The sequence below is a fragment of the Orussus abietinus genome, unplaced genomic scaffold, assembly GCF_000612105.2.
Source record: "Orussus abietinus isolate OABI.00-Male unplaced genomic scaffold, Oabi_2.0 scaffold86, whole genome shotgun sequence".
NCBI lineage: Eukaryota > Metazoa > Arthropoda > Insecta > Hymenoptera > Orussidae > Orussus > Orussus abietinus.
Genome location: NW_019394257.1, coordinates 169,996 through 192,504, shown reverse-complemented (window position 1 = coordinate 192,504; position 22,509 = coordinate 169,996). Strand labels below are relative to the sequence as shown.

Genomic DNA, 22,509 nt, shown 5'->3' with positions numbered 1-22,509 from the left:
GTATTCGAAAGGCATCCGCGAGTCATTGGCACGGTGACGACGAAATGGAATCGTGATAAGAGGGGGGGGGATAAAGACACGGCGGGGGGGAGGCGACATGCACCATTATCCGAGCGCCCCGCGATTTATGGACGCGAGACAGATACGCAAAAAACGCGCGACGTCGTAAATTACGGGGCGGAGGCGATCCTCCCCCCCAACAACCCCCGGGAAACAGGCGCCCCGATTTTCTCTGCGCGTATTAAACCGCCACGGATAAGGGGCGGAGAGTGGGGGGGTGCAGGGCGCAGCGCGCGCGACCAAGATGGCCGCCAGTCTGCACTCGACGCTCGAGGGGGACGGACCTTCCCGGAGATGGAGGTTGTAACCTATGGATGATGGAGATCCCATGCGAGGAGGTTATTGCAGGACGAAATAAGAGTGAAGGGAGGAGTCGGACGACCTAACCTGGTTTAATGTGCGAATCAGCGATTTGATCGGTACTTTTCATTCGCTGATGATTGGTTTCAATGATTAATCGGCGCCGACGAGGTTTAGAAATGTGGGACGTCGGAAATGACTTGGGGAGATTATAAATGAGAGATTAAGCGGGAGAATAAATTAAATGGGAACGAATAGGACATGTATAATGAAGATCCTGAATATCGGGCGAGGCGTCGGGAAACTGCAGGTTAAAATGGGCGCTAGACAACGGCACCGATTACCATTTAACCTAACCTAACTCAACCGGGTCCGGAATGTTTTAGGGGGTCGGGGGTAGTTCCCCCCCGAGGAAAGGCGTGTCCCTCGTCGAGTGAGTTAAAATGCGACGCGCCTGCATTTTACGGATCGCGTACGAGGGGTGTTTGCCCCCGCGCCCCCTGACACCCCCCCCCTGTACATATCTCTCCGTGTACGCCCTGGGAACGACAATGCCCCCGACTTTACGGTCCCTGTTACCCCTCGGGGGTCATTTCCCCCCGCCCTCGATTTTATTTATACAACAGACTATTACAACATTCAATCGACAAGATTACGAGAGATTTAATCATCGGGATCAGGATATTTAATCGACTCCTTAATAACTCATGGAGTCGAATCGAATTTTTTCATCCCTCAGACTTTTGGGCGATTCCGATCGAGAATGTTCCGATAAAGTCTTGGGGGGTGGGAGCTTTGTACCGGGAATCGCGTAAATTCTCTCGTAAAAGCCCCCCCCCCCAGAGTCCATTGGGGGGTGAGGGTCGATCCTTCCTCCTTTACGAGGATAAAGCTCGCTTCGAGACGTCGAAGTGCCTCTCCTTCGAGATTTACCCCCTCCCATCGGAGGATTCCTCTCGAGACGATGTCCCGTGTTCCGTTTTTTTATTTTTTCCCTCTCTTTCCCCTCGATACCGAATTTCGAGTTCGGGACGCGTCGCGCCTCGAATTTAAGAAATTCATATCCTAGATGGGAATTTCGAGGGTGTTCGTTGCTGGATTCCTGGGGGAAAGACTTAAAAATGGCGTCAGAGGGGAGGGAGGGAGAGGGCACTTCGAGGTCGATTTTAATCCTCCGGATTAAGAACGGAAATCCGTCTGTTTAATTAAACCGCCCTCTGGGCATTGCGTCTACCGTAAACAGGGATACTCGGTTCGTCTCGATTTAACGCGCCTCTGGATGACTGGCGCGACGCTATTGACGCCACCTCGAGAAATCATTCTGCCATAACTCGCGTTCTGAGGCAGGTGGACGGGTCAAACTGGGGCCAATTTATTCCTTGCCGTGGCAGCTTTCCGATGAGCCTATGGGCGACCTCGTAGGTCGGGGGAAACGGAAGACATGGCGAGAACCGATTGCGCGTTGACGTGGACGGCCGCCATATTGGACGTGGAGGGGTTTCCTTTCGTTCGCTGTTTCTTCGTTGTTTCCTCGGCGTTTCTTTCAAGGAAAGCGATAAAACGAAAACTCGGCCGTATTAATTCTGCCGCGTTTAATCGAACGGAACCTCCCGCCCTCCGGAAACGGCGGAACGTGGACCAGATGCGGAGGCGCGGAATTAATGAAACGCGATAAATAATGTCGGAACGACGCCGAGATGACCCAGTTCCCCTAGGGGTAGGAGTAGGGGGGGTGGTTTATGCAAGGAGTTCCCAAGGAGGGCAACAATGGACACGAGGGACCATTATAAAAATGCAGATGGCGCGATCGGGTCGGGCGTCGCGGAAATTGAATTTGATAAGGCTAGTCATTTTTCCGAGGCCCTTTTTCTTTCCCCTACATCTCCCGGTTCGTTGTCTCGGCATCTCCGGGTCTCTACCTCTCCCTTATCAATGTTTAGTACATTTTTTTTTTTTATCAACGGTTTGTGTCAAATTCATCCTAAACACTGAAATTTCGGCCACACCGAGTGGACCTCGGTAATACGTAGCCTGATATAAAATCCTGCCCTTCCTTTCAGATGTCCTGACATCGGGCCCCGGGCCACCAGGATGCCGACGGACGACGACTATGGCCGAAGTTCACGTCTCCTGTCGCAGCAGCATCCCTCGGGGCAGTACGTCGGGTCGTCGGGGGTGGGCCTGGTATCAGGAGCGGTTTGCGCGCAGGGGGTGTCGTGCGCGCAGTCGAGCCCCCCCCCGGGAGGGTCGGGGGACCACCTTGAGAATTATGGGGTCCGCTACGAGAAGCCGGAGAAGGTGGACCCCCACCACCACCACCACTACCCCCACCACCGGCGGGAGGAAGATTTCGCCGCTCGAGTTTCGCACCAGTACTCGTCGCGGGTGGGGGGCCAGTCTCAGGGAGGAGGGTTGTCGGAGAGGTACTCGCGTTACCAGGAGCTGGGCTGCCCCGAGCAGTACCAGGGGGGGGACGGCCAGGGGGTGGCGTCGGCGGCGTCGGCGTCGGATCACCGTCGTCACGGCTCGCAGGAGGCGCAGGAGGAGGACTACGGGGGGTCGAAGAAGCACCTGCCAGTCGCCGATCAGTCCCGGGGGAACCCCTTCGGCGAGACGTTCCCCTCCCCCCCGTCGCCCGCGCCGGCGGGGGACCGTTTCGTGCCCCCGCCCCCCCTGTCGCCGCCGCCAGGGGAGAAGTACTCCTCCTCTGGGACTCTGGCTGGCTATGCTGCTCCTGATAGGCTGCTTGCCGCCGGTTCTCCGGTCCCCCGGTATCCTGGGGGGCCGGGCGCCTCCAAGGAGAGAGGCCCGCCCGACCGCGTGTTGGCCCCCGCCACCTCCTCGCCGGCTCATGGGGACCAACGGTACGGGGGAGGTGGCGCCAACGGCTCGCCGGTTCTGCAGCAGGACCGCTCCGGGTACTGTCTACCAGGTAGGGTTTGTCGAGTCCGCGGATAATTGGTAAACGTAACCGCGCGGGAATGACCCGGTTAATGTAACGCAGGAAAAATTGTTGAACCAGGAGGCGCGGGCAAGGAGGTGGCACCACCTGACAGGAGCGACAGGAGGTACCCCGGCCAGTCGGGGGGCGAGCTGGGGCTGTCCCCTCACCACGCGGCGCTCCTGCCCGAGAGGTATGCCGCGGTCAAGGGGGCCGCGGTCGCGGATCGCTACCATCGCCAGGAGGTGGCACCCGCCGCGACGGCGACGGTGGCGGCGCAGCGGCACGAGCGCTACCTATCGGCCTCGCCGAACCCGGAGGGCGCGCACCACCAGCGGTACCAGGGGTCGACCGCCTCCTCGTCCTCCTCCACCTGTTCCGCGGAGCAGTCGGCGCTGCAGCAGAGGAGGTACTCGGCGTCGGGCCCCGAGCACTCGTCGCCCGGACCTGGGGACCTGGCGGCGAGGTTCCTCGGTTTCCAGGAGGTGGCTCAAGCCACGCACCGGTACCTGGGGACGGACCGTTTCGCCGAGCAGCACACCCCGCGGTACGGGTCCGCGCAGGCGCGGGAGCGGTACCTGGTCGCGGCCTCGCTGCCGGGGGCGGATCGCCCCCCGGGGGGGCAGGGTCCCCCCGACGGCCGCTACTCCTGCTCGTCGACGGAGCGCCTCCTCGCCTCGGCCTCGCCGTCCTCGGACGCGGGCCGCTTCTACGGGGCCTTCGTCGGTTCCGGACTCCCGGGGGCCGAGAGGTACGGCCTCTCGCCGACCTCCGAGGGGGGCCTCAGGTACGGGCCCAAGTCCTCCGACAAGTACCTGCCGCTCGGCAAGAGCCTCCAGGCATACGCCGAGCGCTACCAGGGGGGCCCCGACCCCTTCCAGGGGGCCCTTGAGCGCTATCAGCCGGGCCCTCCTGACCGCTATCTCGCTCCTGCCGATCCCCTCCGGTATTCTCCTGCTCGCGGGGCCCAGGGCCCCGACAAGTACCTCGGCCCCCTCGCCAAGCCTAAGGACCGCTTCCCCCCGGCCGGTCCCCCACCCACCGGCCGCATAGCCAACCCCCCAGCCCCAGCGTCCGTCCCGGCGTCATATGTCCCCCCGAATGCCCACACCCCCGTCGAACGATACGTACCCCAGCCCCCTCCCGAAGTCCTTTACCCTGAACGGTACGCCGAGAGGTACGTCCCCCCAGCCGCCCACACTCCTACCGACCGCTACGTCCCTGCCGCCGACCCGGGGGATCCGTACATGAGGAGGGACCTTGGCTTCCACCATCACTATCGGCTACCTCCCCCTGGGTATCCCTACCATCAGGGGCACTTCCGGTTCAGGGGGCTCGCCTATGCCCCCCCTGGCAGGCTCGGGGGCAGCCCTGGGTCCAGCAGCTCCGGCAGCTCCACCTCCAACCAGAGGGAACTGTCCACGTCGCCGCTGCTCAGATCGAAGAACAGGAACCAGGTGGAGTTCCAACCTAGGCAGGGGCCTGCTAATCCCGCGCCCTGCTGCAGCCAGGATGTCCCCCTGCCTGGACAGAGGACCTGCTGCCCCACTCTTAGGCGGTCTTTGCCCCCCGGCGCGCTTCCGGCCATTCCCACGCAGACGACGCACTCATCTTGGTGAGTCTTTTCTCCTTTTGGGGTTAGGTTTCGCCCTTAATTTTACGCGCTCTGTCCCCTGGATCGAGCTAAGTCAAAATTAAAAGCCTTAACGAGTCTAACAAGTCCCGCAACGATGGAGCCCCCCTGGCCCCTCTCGCAATCTCGACGACCCCCCAGGGGGGTCGCGGCTCGGTATGCACGCCCCCGCGTAATCAGCCACCTGATAAAGCTCGGGAATTAGAACGGAAGAGCGCGCAGGGCCGTAATTAAGGGTGGCGGGTTAAACGTTATTTATGCCCGGAGGGCCGGCCTGGTACGTTCCGAGTAGTGCCCCCCTTAACGGGGGCCATTTCGCCCCCGACCCCCCACCCTGATAATTTCCACCCTATGCAGTCGTGTACCCCCCTAGAGGCTCCTCGATTCTCCAGGAATCTCAGAAGGACGAGAATTCGAGTCTACGTGGACCAGCTTCCGGGGGTCCTTTGCCCCCTACAATGCCCCTCACCGTCAGGGGTACCTGGGTCACCCCCAATCGACAGGGGGATTGGGGAGACAGGTACTTTTTACCACCTTTTTCACCTCAGAAAGCACCTCGCGAACCCGTTGCGAAGTTTCCCCTAAGAGGGGCTTCCATCTGGGGGGGGGGCTCATGGGGGGGTCTCCCCCTTTAACGTTAACTTCACTCCGCTCGAAACTTCCTCCAGTGTGCTGCCGATACTTTCACGTCGCCCCGGAGGATAATTAAATATCGACCCTTTAACTTCGCCAAGAGGCACCCCCCCCCCCTCCTTTCTCTCGATTTTTTCCCGGTACTCTTTAGAAGGGGTTCCTTGGGGGGGGATCAACCCCCCGCCCCCGGACTTCCGGAAACTCGGGACTCCTTTAAGACTTCCTCGCCGCGGTAATTAATCGTTGCTCTCGTTTCGCCGCCCCCTTATTATATGATTGTTAAATAGTGAATTTAGAGGGGGGGGGGGGGGGGGCTCTATAAGGTATACGGTTTGAAAACTTAAAAGATTTCCGGCGAGTCGGTTAATCTCGGCGGAGACGGCGAGAAAGATGGCGTCGCTCCCTCGGGATAAAAATCCCCCCGCGATGGGGGGGGGGGGCACACAAAGGGGGTGTTAATGGACGCGGACGCGATGCTCGGCAAGGATTAAAAGCACATTTCTGCGGTGCCGGCTCGTAATGTCACGTACGCGGAGAGTAATCCCCTTAGGGGGGGGTACGGAAAGGTTACTTGTTGCCCCCCCTTAATCCTTCTCCTTTTTCTTCCGCATTTCGCGCGTCGCATCTTTCTCCCTCGTTTTTCTACCATCCTGTCGTCTGGCAGCCTCGAATTCGGATCCCTCGTGAGACGCGGTTTTTTTACAAAAGTCCTGTCAAAGTTATATAGAAATCGGGTGAAATTAATGCGACCATCGCGAAGTAGTTTAAAAAATTATGTATCATACAATGTATATAAAATCGTGCAAAGAATCATGCATGAAATCATATCGAAGATCATACGCAACACCGGGCAAAGGTTTTAACCAGTCAGTTCATTGAGCTCTGTTTTGCATTTCCGCGGGACGCCCCATCGAGAGACGACGTATCAATCGAACGACGGAACGACAAAGACGCGACGCTACCCCCCCGCCATATAAGCGACGCCCCCGCGCCTCGGTAATCCTGGAAATAAAGTAAAACCTCACATAACCTATAAACAGCCTCGGCGGCGGGTTCCGACTTTAACGGCCACTTTCGCAGTGGATCGCGGTTTATCGTGCCCCCCCCGTTTACCCTCCTCACCCCACCCCCTCGCCCCCCACTGCTTTCCATAACCTATCGACGGCCTCGATGACGAGGTCGATGACGAGGGCTTATCGCGCTGGCGTTTATCGGCCGACGCCATGTAAACGCGCCTCCTCGTAAAGCGCTTTCCGTCGATTAGGGATTCGACCCCCCCCCCCCTTCCCCCCTATAATCAAGATCATCCAAAGGAGCATCCGACCATTAGGCTTGCACTATACGAGAAAATCTCGGGATTTTCCGTGATTGGGGGCGGGGGGCACCTGGGGGGGGGGGGTGACATCCTTTCATGGGTATTTGTCAAAAGACGAGACGCCGGAAAAGGAGAATTCGACGGTTCCGGTTCAAGGATCGAGGGGGTTTAATTAGATCCGTGGAGTGATCCCCCCCCCCCCTCCCTCTTTGCGGGATTACAACGACGGTGCAATTTCCGGGATTTTCGGGGGATTTTCGGGGAAGTCCGGGGGCGGACGTGTCCCGGGTATCGAGGTAATCTTCAATTTTCCCGAATAAGTGGTCGCGTGTCTGCTCAACCCCCCCCCCCCCCCCTCCAATTACCGGCCCGGCCAATTATCGCCAGGTACGCCTGCCCCTGGCCCCCCTTATCATGGGTGGATTTCTCTTATCGTTCGCGTCGAGGAACGGAATCCCCATGTGTGGCGAGGGGGTTCAGGGAAAATCCAGTTCCCCCGGGGTTTGCGTACCCTTTGGGGGGTTCCCTCCCTCCCCCCCCCCCTCAGTGCGCCCTCGGCCACAACCCCTAAGGCGGTAATCCCGAAAAACTCATAAAGGGAGTCCCGTAAAAGCGCGGTAAAGCCGCACGCCTGGCAGTAAACACAACCGCCATATTGCTTTGGGTTGGGGGGGTGTCCCCCAATTTCGAGAGGGGGAGGAGGAGGACGGAAGTGTCGCGGTTTGTGAAAGATCCCCGCGAAGCGGAGTCTCGGTGTATGTATATTAGTGTTCGGTAATTAACGGGAAGTCCCACCCTAACCTCAATCTTTTGGCGAGATAGGCGCGATGCCCCCCCCCCCCCCGGATGGGGGGTGCCTGGCTAGAGAAGTTCGAGTCATTTCCGGCGGTTCTCTTATCGGAGGCTAGTTTGCGATATGCCTCGATTTTTTTTTTTGCGACGGGGGTGGGATTTTGCGAAAGGGATGGGATGGTATTAATGGCGGATTGAGGTTAGGGTTCGGTCGGAGATCGACGGAGATGGAGGGCGTCTTTGTCCGGAAGTGGGACGCGAAACTCTGGAGGACGCAGGGACGAATGCGCCAATTTGGGAAATTGCGAGGAAACAAGGGCCACGCAAACTCGGCTGACGTCCTGGACCGCTCCTCCATTCTGGGATCGAGTTTGAGGTTAGGTCCGCCCGCGGCACTAGGGAGGCAGCGCACCTATTTCACCCTCGCTTTGTTCGCGGCCGTTTACGGGAGCCTGGAAAGTATTGAGGAGGGCGATCGATTTTTTTTGCGGGACCATTTTATGCAACTTTTCGACGCCAGAGGCGCTGTGGTGACTTCCCGTAAAGAGACAGGGACTTTCCGCGTTGTGCTTGGCGCGCGACTCTGTTTAACCCTGACCGCGAAGTTGTATCTCTTTTTTGCCCTTTACACCTTACTTAAGCGATTCTTCGACTTCCGGTCGTCCTTCCCGTAAAGAAACCCGGCTTTTACTCGTCGCACTTGGTGCGCGACTCTGTTTAACCCTGATCGCGAAGTTCGGGCTCGCTCTTAGTCCCGTACACGGTTCCGGTGCTTGTTGACGCAAACTGCGGGGCAAACTCCACCGCGACGCCATATTGCCGGCGAAGTTCGGCTCAAAGCTCGACACTTCGCCGGGAATTTCGCTCCATTAGGCGATTCCGAATTAAACGGAGGGGAAGGGAGTACCCGGAGGGGCGAGCTCGTTAATCTCCGCGCAATCTTAATCTCGGGTTAAACGCTAAACCGACGTCCGTGGGGTCCACGCTCTGCTGTATACGTGGCTCAACGAACTCCCAGGGTGGAGGGCGATTAGTTTGTTCTTACGACTCCCACGCGACTCTCGGCCATCGGGATGGCGAAAAATTATCGCAGCATCCTAAGACATTCGGCGAGGTTTCCAGCCTGGTTGTACGACACCCTGGTCCTTGAACCAGCTTCTTCTACGGTCCTTATCATAAGGAAGGGTCGATAAGACGATGACGTTGGATGCTACGAAGTCCTGCCACACCGGAAGGGACGTTAACTTCAGAGCCAATAAAAGCTCCCTCTCCGGGGCCGCGATCCGGGGGAACGGAAGTGGGTGGTTCGGTTAATTGACAGTCGCCGAGAGGGTGCTTCGAGGGGGGCAAGTGCGCGCACGCCCCGACCGCGGATGCTCCTCTGGGGGGGACTCCTTACAAGGAGAGATAAAACCCGGCTTCCGGGTACTCTCTCGAGAGCTCTCCTTTCGCTAATTGTGTTCCTTCAGTTTTCGACTCGAAATTCCCATTCTCGATTTTTTTTACCCATCTGTACCCATGCTTCATTCTTCTTTTATGGTCTTCATTACGCGGCGTCCCTTCGGTTCTCGACGTGAAATTTCCATTCTCGATGTTTCGTCGTCTTTATTTCATGTTTCATATTTTTTTTTGCATTACCTTTACTCACCGCGGTACGCAACGCGAGTGCAGGTCTCCGATGCACCGAGAGAGGGTGCTTTTGCGCGCCCCTGGGAACGAGTCTCGGTGTGTCCTTCTTTCCTCTCCGATGTCTGCATAATTCATGGCCGAGCCCCGAGTTCGGGCCGATGGGCGCCGCTTCCACGACGCGGGTGCATAATTGACGGCGGCCCGGCTCGCCGGGAAGCGGGGCCTCCCGGGGGAAGAGTGCACCCCGGGAAGAGCGGCCTCCTGGAGGACGAATTTCCGCGGGACGCGTCGTTACGCCGGAAACTCGGCGTTTAATCGCGAGCGGCGTGGCCGCGGGTCGATAAAACGTCGACGGCGCACTGTGGGGGGAAACGCACCCCGCGAAAGTTGCCCCCCCCCCCGCGATTATTCGGGAATTCCTGGTCGGGCGACCGGGCGTCGGTCCCGTCGTCCTCGTTAACGGCGTCCTCGCCCGTTAATCCGTGCCGGAATCAAAACGTCAGGACTGCTAATTGATACCGAGCTAGAGGGCGGGTCGGTAAGGCTGCGTGCGATATTAACGAGCGGGCTTGACCCGCCACGTGACCCGACCCCTGTGCGAAGCCTTCGGGCGCGCTCGACAGACTTCGGCTCCGCTCGGCCCGAGGGCCGCCGCGCTCGATAACGCAGCCGAGCCGGAGCGCCAGTCTCCACCGAGACGCCACCCGAGACGCTTCGCCTCTGTGCTCCCCTATAACGGCCACCTAGCGACACGCCCTTTTCGAATTGAGAGGACCAACGACTTCCCTATGACCGTTTCCGTTTTTAGATGGATCTGATTATGAAGTTAATTATTCCTGTAATACGTCATAACAGGACGAAGAGAGGATCCTTTTTACTCCCCGTTGTACACTTGTTTTCAGGGTTCGTTCGGCGAGCAGCTGCAACGCCCCGTGCGGCGGTCGTTACGCTTGATTACCGATATTCGGGGCCACGTTAATTGCCGTCAGTAAAAGCTACGAGAATAACGGCCTTTCTAACGCTCATAACGGGCTTCGTTTACGGTGGGCTGACCGTACGCAAGGCACTTCTACTGCGCGCCTGTCGAGGGCCCCCAGGGCTGCGAGTCGATCGCATGGTCAGGCGCACCTGATCGCTCCTAATTAGAAAAAAAAAAAAAAATTCATGAAAAGGCACCGTAACGAGGCCGAAAGATTGACGGACAAGAGGATAAGGACGAGACAAAGACTCGGATGTTTGAGCGAAAAATATTGAAAAGGGCACGGCGCGGGAGGGACGGGGAAAGTAAGGAGAGGAGGAACGAGGGAACTTTTTTGTTTAAGTAGACGAGAAAGCGGAAAATAACGAGGGGTTGGGTGGGGGGGTGGGTGGAGGTGGACGAGAGCCTCCATTTAGGAGAAAGTGCCGTTCTCCGGGATATTTCCGACTAGAAATTTTCCCTCCTTGTGACGTAACGCGCCGGGCGGCCATTGTCCTCTGGCGAATGCAAGGAGGGGGTGGGTGCCCCCCGCCGCCCCCTCTGCCTTTCTCTCGAGGAGAAGGCACGTACGGCTGGAAATCCCTCGCGAAGAATATCCGCCACTTTTATCTCCCTTTTCCCCCGGGAACGGCAAAATTCGGGAATTAATTTAATTAATTCCGCGAGGGACGGGGGGGGGNGGGGGAGAAAGAAAAAGTAAATTACTCCGGCCATTTCCCCCTCTCTCCTAATTTGATTAACCTTTCGGGGCTAATTGGCGGCACTCCCCTCGGGGTGTAATTCGAGTTGGCGTAATTCGCCCCCGTGCCCGAGCCCCCCCTCTTGTTCCTATTCCACGTAAATCGTAATCGACTGGCCTGTCTTTCGGATGGCTAATTAGCCCGCCCTGTTCGCAATCGATAGCTTTATCGCGATTGATGCCCCCGCGACCCCCCGGGTCGAGGGGGCGGGGGCTCACCCGCAAATAATAACGACGATCGCGTGTAAGCCGGTTATTAGTGGAGAGTAACCGGAACTGCTTCCCTTGCTAATGATTATGTTCGCCGTTCAAGTACGCCCCGGGCCACCCTAATGGCGCCACTTAATCAGCCGCCCTTGCTCGAATGCATTAACGCCCGGGCGAGGTTAGGCCTTTTCATGTACCGCGGGTAAAACTAATCGTAACAATATGGACGGGTCGAGTGAATTGCAGAGGTCGACATGACGTCGGTAATCGGCTATCTGACCTTTTTTTACCCCGCGATAAGTTCACGGAGGCCTTTAAGGGGATGCGAATGCGGCACCCGGGGGGTCGTCGCTTATGAAACTTCTTTACGAACTGGGCCCACCGAATCGTCTCAAACTTTACTATCTGAATATGGAGGCTGTAAGGAAGGTCCTGACACCCGTGAGATTCCATATTTTATATGAAATTACGGGACCGACACGTCGAAACGTTTTTATATGAAATGTGGTATATAGATACCATGAGAAATGAAATTTCATGAGCGGCGCTTTATTCTTTAGGGCCTCCATAATCACGGGTTAATGTTTCAGATAATTCGGTGTATCCGGGAGAAAAGTTTTATAAATACTTTTTTCTCTTGTGTATACGTCACAGTTTCATATCATCTTAAGGTGTATACGTCACAGTTTCATATCACCTTAAGGCATCGCACCTGCGTTTCAGGGAGCGACTTACGTTATCACGTATTTCCCTCTCCCCTACTTCCTCATATGCAGCTCTTGGGCGAATAAAAGTAGTCTCTCTCTCGCGGCTACGAGTCCTACTTTCGGGTCCATTGAGCCGCGCGCTTCAGCTGCAACTGCAACTGCAACTGCATCTTTCCCCGCGGCCCTCGCGCGACACTTCCGCGCGAACCGGGTCGACACACGGCCGGGCCGTGCGCACTTAACACGGGGAATCCGAACTAAACCGAGCTCAATCCTATCCGCGGCTCATCTATTCATGGAGCCGCCCCCTTTTCGTCCTTTCATCTCCGAGCGGACCCGCGCCGCCATCGAGGACGGCTCGATTAAAAATTCACCGACCGCCATTTTGCATCCCGCCCAATAAGGCCCTCCACGAGGAATTCCCTCAACTGTAAACTTAAACAACTCCGAGGATGGCGCGTACTTTATTTGAAAATTATCCGAAAAGGACGTGGGCCCGAAAGGGATATCCTTCTTGGCTTTAAGGCGAGGTTAAAGCTGAGAGACGCTATGAGACTTCACTCTGAACCGGGTTTCGCACTTCAGTGTGGAGGCCCTAGGGAAGGTCCCGTGGCATTTCATTTTTTATGAAAATGTTTATAACAGATGAATGGAAAAGAAGAGTTACAGGAACGACTGTGGTGTCACTATCATATCGCCTTAATGGTCATCAGGGGAATTAAGACATTTCTCTAGAAATGGAAAATTCAGTGTAATAGTTAAGAGAAATATGGAGAAGCGAGAGAATTGAAAAGAATGTGGATGTTAAATGGAAAATAATCGTACGTTTTCGTCTTCGTCGGCAGGCAACCGTCGCCCGGGTCGGCGACCACCGGGACGACGTCGACGTCGTCGTCGACAGGCCCCGAGGGCGAGGCGACGCAGGGCATGGGCACGTTCGCGGTCGGCGGCGTCAGCGTCGCGACGTCGACGGAGGGCCCCGGGACGACGCCGGCGACGAGCTCACCACCTTCCGTGCCTTCGACGAGAGTCGGCGCCCCGGGTCCCCGCCCCCCCAGGCCCGGGTCCGCTACCCCACAGAGGCCCAGGACGAGGAGGACCCTCAGTCGCACCGAGGCCCTCAAGAGGTAAGCACCCCTGCTTCTCTCTGAAACCCTTAACCTAACCTAACTTTTAGCTCTAGAGAGGAAAAATTAACGCAATACGATTAATCCGCAATTAATGTCAGAGGTCCACACAGCTCGTAATTATGGATAACGATATTATAATAAAATACAATACATTTGGGAATGTTTATCATTTGTTCGTTAATTTGTAATTTCTTCGGATTAAAAAATTGTAGCTAATTTGACTTTTGATTTTGACTAATAGTTATCTGAAGAGAGAGACCGCCACGTTCTTCGGGGTCGACGAAGACTCGGAGGCGGTGGAGCGACAGAGATGGCTGGACCGGCGGCGTCGGATGGCGTCCAGGAAGTATGGAGACCTTCTTCCGGAACACAGGCTCCCGGATCCGGACATCACCAAGGACGTGCCCGACGCTATGGAAGTCCCGGAGGTATTTACAAATGACATTTGTTCATTTTTACCGAGGGGCTTTTCACTTAGAAATCAGTGAAATGGATTTTCTTCTTTAACCCTTAGGCCACTAAAGGCGCCTCTTTAGTTTAGTCGAACGTTTGGTCCAATATTGCTAGCGCGGCTCGATGAATTTCGCCCATATGTCGAAAGAGCTCCGTATTCAGAGGGTTAAGAGCGATTTCATGTTTCGATTTTCTTTTTTAATGTTTTTTTTATTCAGGGGTGACTCTTCAAAATTTTGTTTCGATTTTTTTTTTAATATCCTTTCTTTCGTTCAGGGGGTGACTCTTCGGAGGTGGCAACAGCCGGTGAGAAGGAAAGAATCCGTGGCCAGGATGACACTCTCGGGGCTCCATTACATGGTCGAGGTGAGTGACTTTTTTATTTCCCGAGTATCAGTTAAAAGGGAAGGGAAAACTTCATGAAACACCATCTCCAATAATTGCATTACATTCATATATTGTCTACACGGTAGTACCTCCCTCTTCTCAGATAATCGGTAATTGATATTATGTCTACATTACAAGGGATTATTATTCATATTTATTTTTATAAAGGGGTCGCGACTTGTATATTTTAATTTTGTAGTTCTAGTCGGGGGTGGAGGGAAAACTTTGAAGGGGTTGATATCTCGTGGCGAAACCGAAGAGGTTTCGGTCCCAGGGGGTCAAATTCGATTTTAAAGTTGGACGCGACCCCCCTTCCATGAGGGGTGAAAATGTGTCGGAGGGGTGAGGGGGAGTAATGTTACGAATAATGAACATTGCGGGACCACGAGGTGGACGCGACCCTTGCTGTGCTGGGAGTCACCCCAGGGGCTAAGTGGTAAGTTTTGAAATATGGCCGCCACCCACCACCCACCACCCACCCTCCACCCACCGACCACAACGCGTTCGAAGCCGTGCTGTGCATTATGCGTACATACATATATGCAAGATGAGACAAACTTAAATTCAAGAAATATTGTATAGGAGTTAAAAATCAGGGATCACTCTCGGTGATTAAAAAATTGGATAAAACCATCTCCGGAAGTATCTTACGGCCACACTTCGGTGGGAGGTTTTTTGGGGAGAAAAGGGGGGTTGGTCGGAAAAATGGAGGTTCTCCCGAGCGCGACCCTTCGCGTCGGATATTTTCATCAAAGTAACGACGATGTTAGTTAATAACCGGGTTTATTAGGCTGCGCCGTTAAGCGAAACGCGGCTCGTTATTCTTATTACTTTTACGTCCGCCCGGGTGGGAATAAATTTTAATAAAAAGCCCGGCCGCGCGCTCCTCTCGGTGCTTAGTCAGTCAGTTAGTTAGCTTGGGTACAATTAAGTCTGCGCATGTAGATTATTTAAACTCGCGTACTACACCCTGGGTTAGTCCTGGGGAAAAAAAAGATTAAAGAAAGGGGGGGATATAAATTGGAAAAAAAGTTCAGATTATTTTCCGGCAAGAGGGATTAATCGAAACCTTTCACCTCTCCTGGTAGAAAGTCTGCAGAGTGCTGACTAGGACGTTCATTGTTGATAACATTAGTACAATTCATGGATTTTTAGTAAGCGCAGGTGTAGGTTATTTAAACTCAAATAGTAAGCCGTAGGTTAGTCCTGGGAAATTGATTAAGGGGTGGAGGGGAATGATGACAGAGGGGGGAAAGGGGGCTCGGTACGTAGAGTTTCAGTTTGCATCTCTCGGAGCATTAGGACTGGATTTGAGATTCCTGATTCTAATTAGTACGTCGGCCTGACGTGTAACGGCCTTAACGAAACGTCTCTACATAGGTACTCACTTCTACTTACCCACCCACCACCCCCTCATCCACCCGCACACACATCCACGCATGTCCACTCGCATATACACACGGCCTTAGCGAAACATCTCTATGTGGGTACTCACTACTACTTATACACCCACCTACTTGCACACACGTCTAAACCTTGCACATACACACATAGTTTGACGAAACCTCTTCGTGTTGGTCTTTGATACCACCCACCCACACCTTTGAACTTTACGTACACACGTGTACACACACAAAATACGCACAAAGAAATGGAGGATCGCGTGCGTAGCTGCACTTAACAGGAATTGCAGCAATTTCGGCACGCGAACGCGCCGGTCACGTGCAGCTGCAGCTGCACCCGGGGAACCCCGGGAATACCGGCAATGAAATGTACGCAACCGAGAGTTATTAGGAACATTACATCACACGCACCGGCCCTGACGTGCCGAAGCCCCTGTGCTAATTGCGCCCCTGCAATTGCTGCGCCCCGGGCGCACCCCGGATGCACCCCCGATGCACCGGAAAGTGGGCCGCCGGTTGCATCCTACTCCCCGGGAAATGGCTAATCGATCGCTCTGCGATTTTTTCGAAGGAGCCCCTCGCCTAGAAAATGGTCTTGGTGGTGAGCGAAATGTGGTCCAGGTCTTCATCTTTGGGGCAAATCGATCTGGGGTTGGTTTGACTTTTCTCGTGACGAGATTGACCAGCGAAAACAGGGGGGCGACTTCTTATCACGAATTGAAGCTGCGTTATCTTGACTTAAACCTGGTTTTCGTAAAAAATGGCCGCAGTAAAAATTGTCGAGCACATCAAGGACTACCACTTTTCCCTGGGGGACTTTCCCCTAGGACTTACCCTGCGGCCGGAAAAGGGCGGAAACTAGGGGCGACCCACCCGGGCGCTCCTGGCACTGGGACAAGTGGCGCCCTCGAGCAGCCGGCACTCGGCGCGCATTATACCAATATCGCGGATTAATTGTTTTACTGGGCCGTAAAACCGGCACCGCCAGCTGGATCTTAGATTACTCGGGCCGCGTCGTATAAATTCACCCCGTTTTCCCCGTTAACCCTCTCCCCGGTGGGGCAAAGAGCAGTTAATAGTTGGACCTAACCTCACTCTCTCGCTGCCGCGTTTCCCTCCGCGAGGCGTAACGACGCCCTTAAGGCAGCCTTCGGAAACTGCCGTTTTATTTTCGGAAACGCTCCCGAGCAGTTTCCGATTTCGTCTTTTCCCTGCCTGATGGCGGGGTGGGATTTTTTCAGCCGACGGAATCGCACAGTCGAGGGGAGAACTCCATCGGCCCGGTTTCCGGAAATTAACACTCCCCGGGAATTTACATCGGCGCGTTATCGAGGCGGAAGCGGGGCCGCCGTTAAAAAGCGGGTTTTTGCACCCCCGTTATTGCCCCCCTGGCCGTAATTAAGCCGCTAGTATTTTTCAAGAACTCACCCTCGCCGAGGGAGAAGTGCATTCCCTCTTTCTCTGCTAGATTGGTCGCCATATTGCGCGGCGTAACCATTTCCTGCAAGAAAGAACGAGCCCCTCTCTCGTTCGGTCCTCCTGTTCTCATAATCCGAAGCTTCATCTTCGAAAGACAAAGAGCAAGAAAAAAACAGCCCCTCTCTCTCCATTGCCATAGTCGGATAAAATTTGCCTCACCGGAAAGTGGGGAAAGAAAGGTCCAAAATGGCGGCGAAGCCATCGACTCGAAATCCCGTAAATCCGGCGGTTCCTTTCCTTCCAGCGTCCCTCTTCTTCTTGAAATGTACTCCAGAAAGTACCTAAGTGTACATGTATGCAAACCGTCGACGGATCTCCCTCTTCACCCCCTCGTTATTTATGCCCCCCGTTCTGCACGAACCATGGCGTCCGTATGGGTGGCTCTCGACGGAGTTACCGCCTGTCATACATAATTGAAAACCGGCACGCACCCCTCTCGACACACTCTATAAATCCGAGTACCGAGTTAACTTCGCTTATTAACCACTGCCGGCCTCGAATCGGCCTCGAATTAAACGTCATAAAAATTGTTACGTTTCACCCCGAATTAATCGATTTATCTTTCGCAGACCCTGACGAGGCAGCGTCCCGTGGACCGGTCCCAGGGGTTGACGGAGTCCCGGAGTTTCCCACCGAGTGTCCTGTCTTCTGTTCAACACACGGCAGTTTCCTCCCCTGACGCAGGATCCGAAGAGGAGCCGACATTTTTTGAAAGGCCACCTCCACCTCCACCACCCCCGCCGCCTCCACCACCTCCACCACTCCCAGCATCTTCCCAAAACTCCTCCCAAGCGGACCAATCTTCGGGGGGGCCTCGGAAGGACGAAGAGAAGGTCTCCGCTTCCCCCTGCGAGAACCTGGAAGGAGCTGCTCCTGTCGATGTGCCCGAGGACCACGTCAGGTGAGGAAGGACCTTCTGAAATTGAACTTTCTTAGGCCTTTCTTAGCTTGGACCTTTCTTAAGGCTCTCACGTTTATGTGGTGAGCTTTCGAACGACTCTGTACACCGAATTTGCAGGGAAATGTTATTAACGTCACTTTCACAGTTCATGAAAATAGACTCGAGGAATGAAAAGGAATTTCATGTTCAAGGTTCACGGCGATCAAGGACGATCGGTTGACGATTGATGGATCCACCAGGAGGCCTCGGGCGACCACCAGGGACCACTACACCTCGAGGTACTTGAAGTCACTTTGGAGGGTCCTTTGAATGCGCGACTGTCCCCGGAAGGACTCGTTTCTACACCTGGAGTTAGGACAAGTGGTCAATTATTTGAAGAGGTTGATTTAATTAAGGAGAAGTGCGAAAATAGTCACCTTTTATTCCAGGAATTCTTGTGACAAAAAGATCCTTACTCCTTGTTACCGATAAAAATAGTCTTGGGGTCGATTGGAGGAATCGGATGGAAATTTTAAGCAGTATTTGATTTTCTTCAGCCTAGATTAAGTGCCAAGCTTTCATTATTCGTTATCGGTAAATTTTGTTTAATGCTGACTGAATTTAATTCAGTTAATTAGATGGTGCGATGTTTAAATAAAAATTAAAAAAGAAAAGATGTAAAGGGCCATCGGTCGCGCTTCTAGTTAGAAGGAAAGGGTTGACAACAACCGGGTTACAGAAGGACTAGTTGGCGTAGGTCAAGGGAGCCGAGGGTCCGAGAGGAGCAGATCGTCACCCCCAGGGGCTCCGAAAGCGTCGCCCTCAGGAGGGAGGTCCTGGGAGGCACCAGGATCTCTCCCAGCACCATCGACAGGGTCTTCGACAACAGCAACAGGAGGCGTTATGGCATGGGCATCGTCGGTCGCTTCTTCGGGTAATGATATTACTAAAATAATCATTTTTACTCCGATTAACCCTTTCGTTATTGTTAGCGTCTAAAGGAGTTTAACATTTTTTTTTAATATATGCTATTGACGCCTGTAGACGTCTTCAGATTTTTTTTAATCTGTACTATTGACACCCGTAGATGTCTTCAATCTTGTTTTTGTAGATATAGTATTTGTAAATAAAAAAAGGGATATACGCGAGATTAATAGTCGGAACTTTGTGTCCCGCGTTACGAACGATTCAACCGCGATGCCGGGTCGTAAAATACAGGACAAAGAAATGTCACAGGATCCAGGAGCGCCTTTAAAAGTCGAGGAAATGCGCCTCGACATTTAAAGTAAGGCCGGGCAAAATGTCTCCCTCTATCGAGACTCGGGAAAAGAATGTCGGATTAAAGAGGAAGTTTAGGGTGGCAATTGATTATCATTAATTAATGGAGTTTCCCGTGGTTCAAGGAGGTCCTTCCGGAAGAACGTCTCGCACAAGCCGGACTTGAAGAAGCAGCTCGACGACGTCGAGGACCACAGGCCTTACTTCACCTACTGGATCACAACCGTGCAAATCCTGGTTCTAATAATTTCCCTAGCCTGCTATGGATTTGGCCCGATCGGGATCGACCAGAATCAGAGATCTGGACTGGTAAGTAAATCTGGGGAAAAATTTTTCCGCGTACCTCTCTGTTTTGCATCCATTATGTCTGTAGTACTTTCTAAGCTATCCGATACACAATTGGATACTAAAGAAACTTCATTTCTTTTGCACGAAGTTCTAGGATCTCTCGGGAGACTCAAGAGTTGATTTCTGTCCTTTGGCAGGTCCTCGTGACGAGTCTGTCCTTGCAACAGGTGGACTACCAGGAGCCGGCCAATTTTTGGATCGGCCCTAGAGCGGCGGATTTAATTCACCTGGGGGCAAAATTTGCTCCCTGTATGAGGAGGGACATCAAGATCCTGAAGGAGATCGACATCTGGAGGGAACGAGAAAGGGATACAGCCTGCTGCATCAGGAACGACGATTCTGGATGCGTTCAGTCCAGCAAAGCCGACTGTTCAGTGAGTTTCGCATGTCCTCTTCATTAAATTAATGAACAAAGAATCATCTGCCGAAATATGGAATTATGTCAATTAAAAAAAAAAATGGGACCACCTAGCCCGATATTCCATAATTAAAAGGAACAAAAGAAATAGAGAGAAAATATTTCCCAAGGTATAACGATATTTAAAATAGGAAAGGAGGTAATTATTTAGTCAAGCGATGTCTCGTCAAATGAAAATTCGACACTTCGAGTTCCTCGCAGGAATGTATTTGGCTCGAAACTCTACCCTGAGAAAAAATAGAAATGCATCGAACCAAAGAAATATTTGGTTAATTGAATGTTTAGGGAATTATCGATAATTCCGGAAAGTGCGTCTAGTATGAATTTGCTTCTCTTTTCAACCCAACTGATCCGGGGACTGAGATCGACCCTCACGGTAACGTTACATCGATTATCTCGATTAGCAATTAGGCCTGCTAGTCCTAATTTGCATCTCGTTTAGTGTATTGCTTTTCTTTCGAGCTCGCATGCAGATGACTAGGACGTTCCTAGGGAACGTCGCTCGTGTCTCCAGGACATTTAGCATGTCGTACACCGATGGAATTGGCTTGTAGAACACGATATCGACCTGGAAGAAGTGGGGACCAGGAGACAGTGGACCCGGAGGCAGAATAAGCGGTTCCGTTTGCGGCCTGGACCCGAAATTTTGCGACGCTCCTGCAAGCATCGCCCCTTACGAGTGGCCGGACGACATCACAAAATGGCCAATTTGTCGGAAAACCAATCCCTTCAGCCAAAGATTTAGGTATCCATAATTGAACGTAACAAGGCTAAGAAAAAATCCAGCGAAAAGAAACGCGGAAAAAAAGAAAGCTATTCGGTTCAATCCGATAGAACCTTCGTTGGTTCGACCTAAACGATCGGCGATCGAACGTTTCGCTCAATGAAAGAAATTTCCTTTTGGATATTTTTTCTCCCTGCACGTGGAGGATAATTTTCTGCCTCCGTGTTAACAGCAGCAAAGGCGGAAATCAAGGCCAGCAGGGAATTGGAAATGGAAACTTCCCCGTTGGTCGCTACAAGGACAAGATGGCGGAGCACATGGTCTGCGAGGTCATAGGCCATCCCTGTTGCATCGGCATCCACGGGATGTGCAGGATCACCACGAAGGAGTATTGTGACTTTGTCCACGGGTATTTCCACGAGGAAGCTTCTCTCTGCTCCCAGGTGGAGTGTCTTCACGACGTTTGCGGGATGATTCCTTTCTTGCATCCCGAATGGCCGGATCAGTTCTACAGGCTTTTCACCACGACGTTCCTTCACGCGGGGTAAGATTAATTATTATTACCAAGTAATCCATGTCATTCAAGATTACCAGAATGGTTTATGCATCCGTGTGTCTTGACTGTCTAGGAAATGCCTTGCATTTGGCGGCTTTGAAGTACGAAACGGATTTTTTTTTCCCCTCCTTTCCATGCCACGTGTTAAATAAACGCCCCTTCCAATGTATGCGCTTTTTTAACACAGAGTTTTCTTCCCTTATTTCAGAATTTTCCACCTGGCGATCACTTTGGTGGTCCAGTATTTCCTGATGAGGGACCTGGAGAAGCTTACGGGATCCCTGAGGATCGCGTTGATTTATTTCATCGGAGCTTTAGCTGGGAATCTGGCCAGTGCGATTTTCATCCCATACAGAGCAGAGGTAAGGAGGAATAAAAATGTGTATTATTTATTCTCAGCGGTATTAATTGCTAAGACGTTAGAAAATGTTAAAACGAGACGTCGTTCCAGGTGGGACCAGCAGGGGCTCATTTCGCGCTGTTGGCTACCCTGGTGGTGGAGGTGCTGCATTGCTGGCCGATGTTGAAGCACCCTCGAAGAGCTTTGTCGAAGCTGCTGGGGATCCTGGGAGCCCTTCTAGTCCTTGGAGTGCTTCCCTGGGTGGACAACTACGCACACCTCTTTGGGTTCGTCTTCGGGTTCCTCGCGGCGTACGCCTTGATGCCCTTCGTCTCCTTCGGGCACTACGACCGGCGCAGGAAGATCCTTTTAATCTGGGTCTGCCTGGTCCTGATCCTTGGCCTCTTTGCCTTGCTTCTGGCTCTCTTCTACAACGTACCGGTCTACGAGTGCGAGCTATGCAAGCTCTTCAACTGCATCCCCTTCACCAGGGACTTCTGCGCCTCGCAGAACATCACCTTCATGAGAGAAGAGCCGGTATGACACACGGGGCCGCGGTTCCCAGGCGAGCGCCGAGTACCGCTCGGCCCGTGCATCAATTCCGCTCGTTATCACCACTTCGGACACTCGCCAGGACTGGATGTCCTGATCCTGATGATACTCGCCTTCCCCGAGGATGAGAAGGACGACGTAGATGGAGAGTCGGCCCCGGGTTGCGCCCGGAGGCCTTCAAAGCCTGATTCCTGAAAGAGAGGTTGGTGGCTGTTGAAGAGATTAACAAATACTCAGGATGGTTTTGGGTAGACCTGGGTACTCAGGATGGTTTTGGGTAGACCTGGATACCCAGGATGGTTTTGGGTAGACCTGGATTGGGTGGACCTGGAGAGTGAGATACAGGAAAGTCCTGGAAAATAGCCCTGATAAGTCGGAAGAAACAAAGAAAGGAGCCGAAGAATTCGACGAGGAACAGGAAGTCGTACCTTGACTCCAGGTAAAGAGACCTTGAAGAGCGTCTCTTCGGGAGTCTGACTCCAGGGAGGAGAAACGTCCCCGGATCTTCGGGGTGCCTCCTAAAACTGCCAGAAACGAGTAAATCGAGGTGAAGCGTGACTGCCATAAGTAAATTAAACGAAGTGACAAAGAAAAAGAGAAGGGAAGAGAGAGAGAGAAAGAAAGAT

General features: G+C 53.5%; 2 protein-coding genes across 2 annotated transcripts; both read left to right on the top strand.

Moving 5' to 3' along the window:
* The first annotated feature begins 2,451 nt into the window (after nt 1-2,451).
* Nucleotides 2,452-13,066, top strand: LOC111674356 (SH3 and multiple ankyrin repeat domains protein 1-like). The gene is made up of 3 exons (XM_023434439.1): nt 2,452-3,292; nt 3,383-4,916; nt 12,781-13,066. The coding sequence occupies exons 1-3, from the start codon at nt 2,452-2,454 to the stop codon at nt 13,064-13,066; spliced, it is 2,661 nt and encodes an 886-aa protein (XP_023290207.1).
* Nucleotides 13,067-17,149: 4,083 nt separating this feature from the next.
* LOC105694917 (inactive rhomboid protein 1) lies at nt 17,150-22,246 on the top strand. The gene is given in 13 exon segments (XM_023434433.1): nt 17,150-17,158; nt 17,357-17,688; nt 17,880-17,966; nt 18,407-18,601; nt 19,071-19,254; nt 19,431-19,667; nt 19,843-19,850; nt 19,997-20,087; nt 20,266-20,472; nt 20,735-20,979; nt 21,200-21,353; nt 21,443-21,868; nt 22,136-22,246. Coding segments are annotated over 13 exon segments (2,286 nt in total).
* The last annotated feature ends 263 nt before the right edge of the window (nt 22,247-22,509 follow it).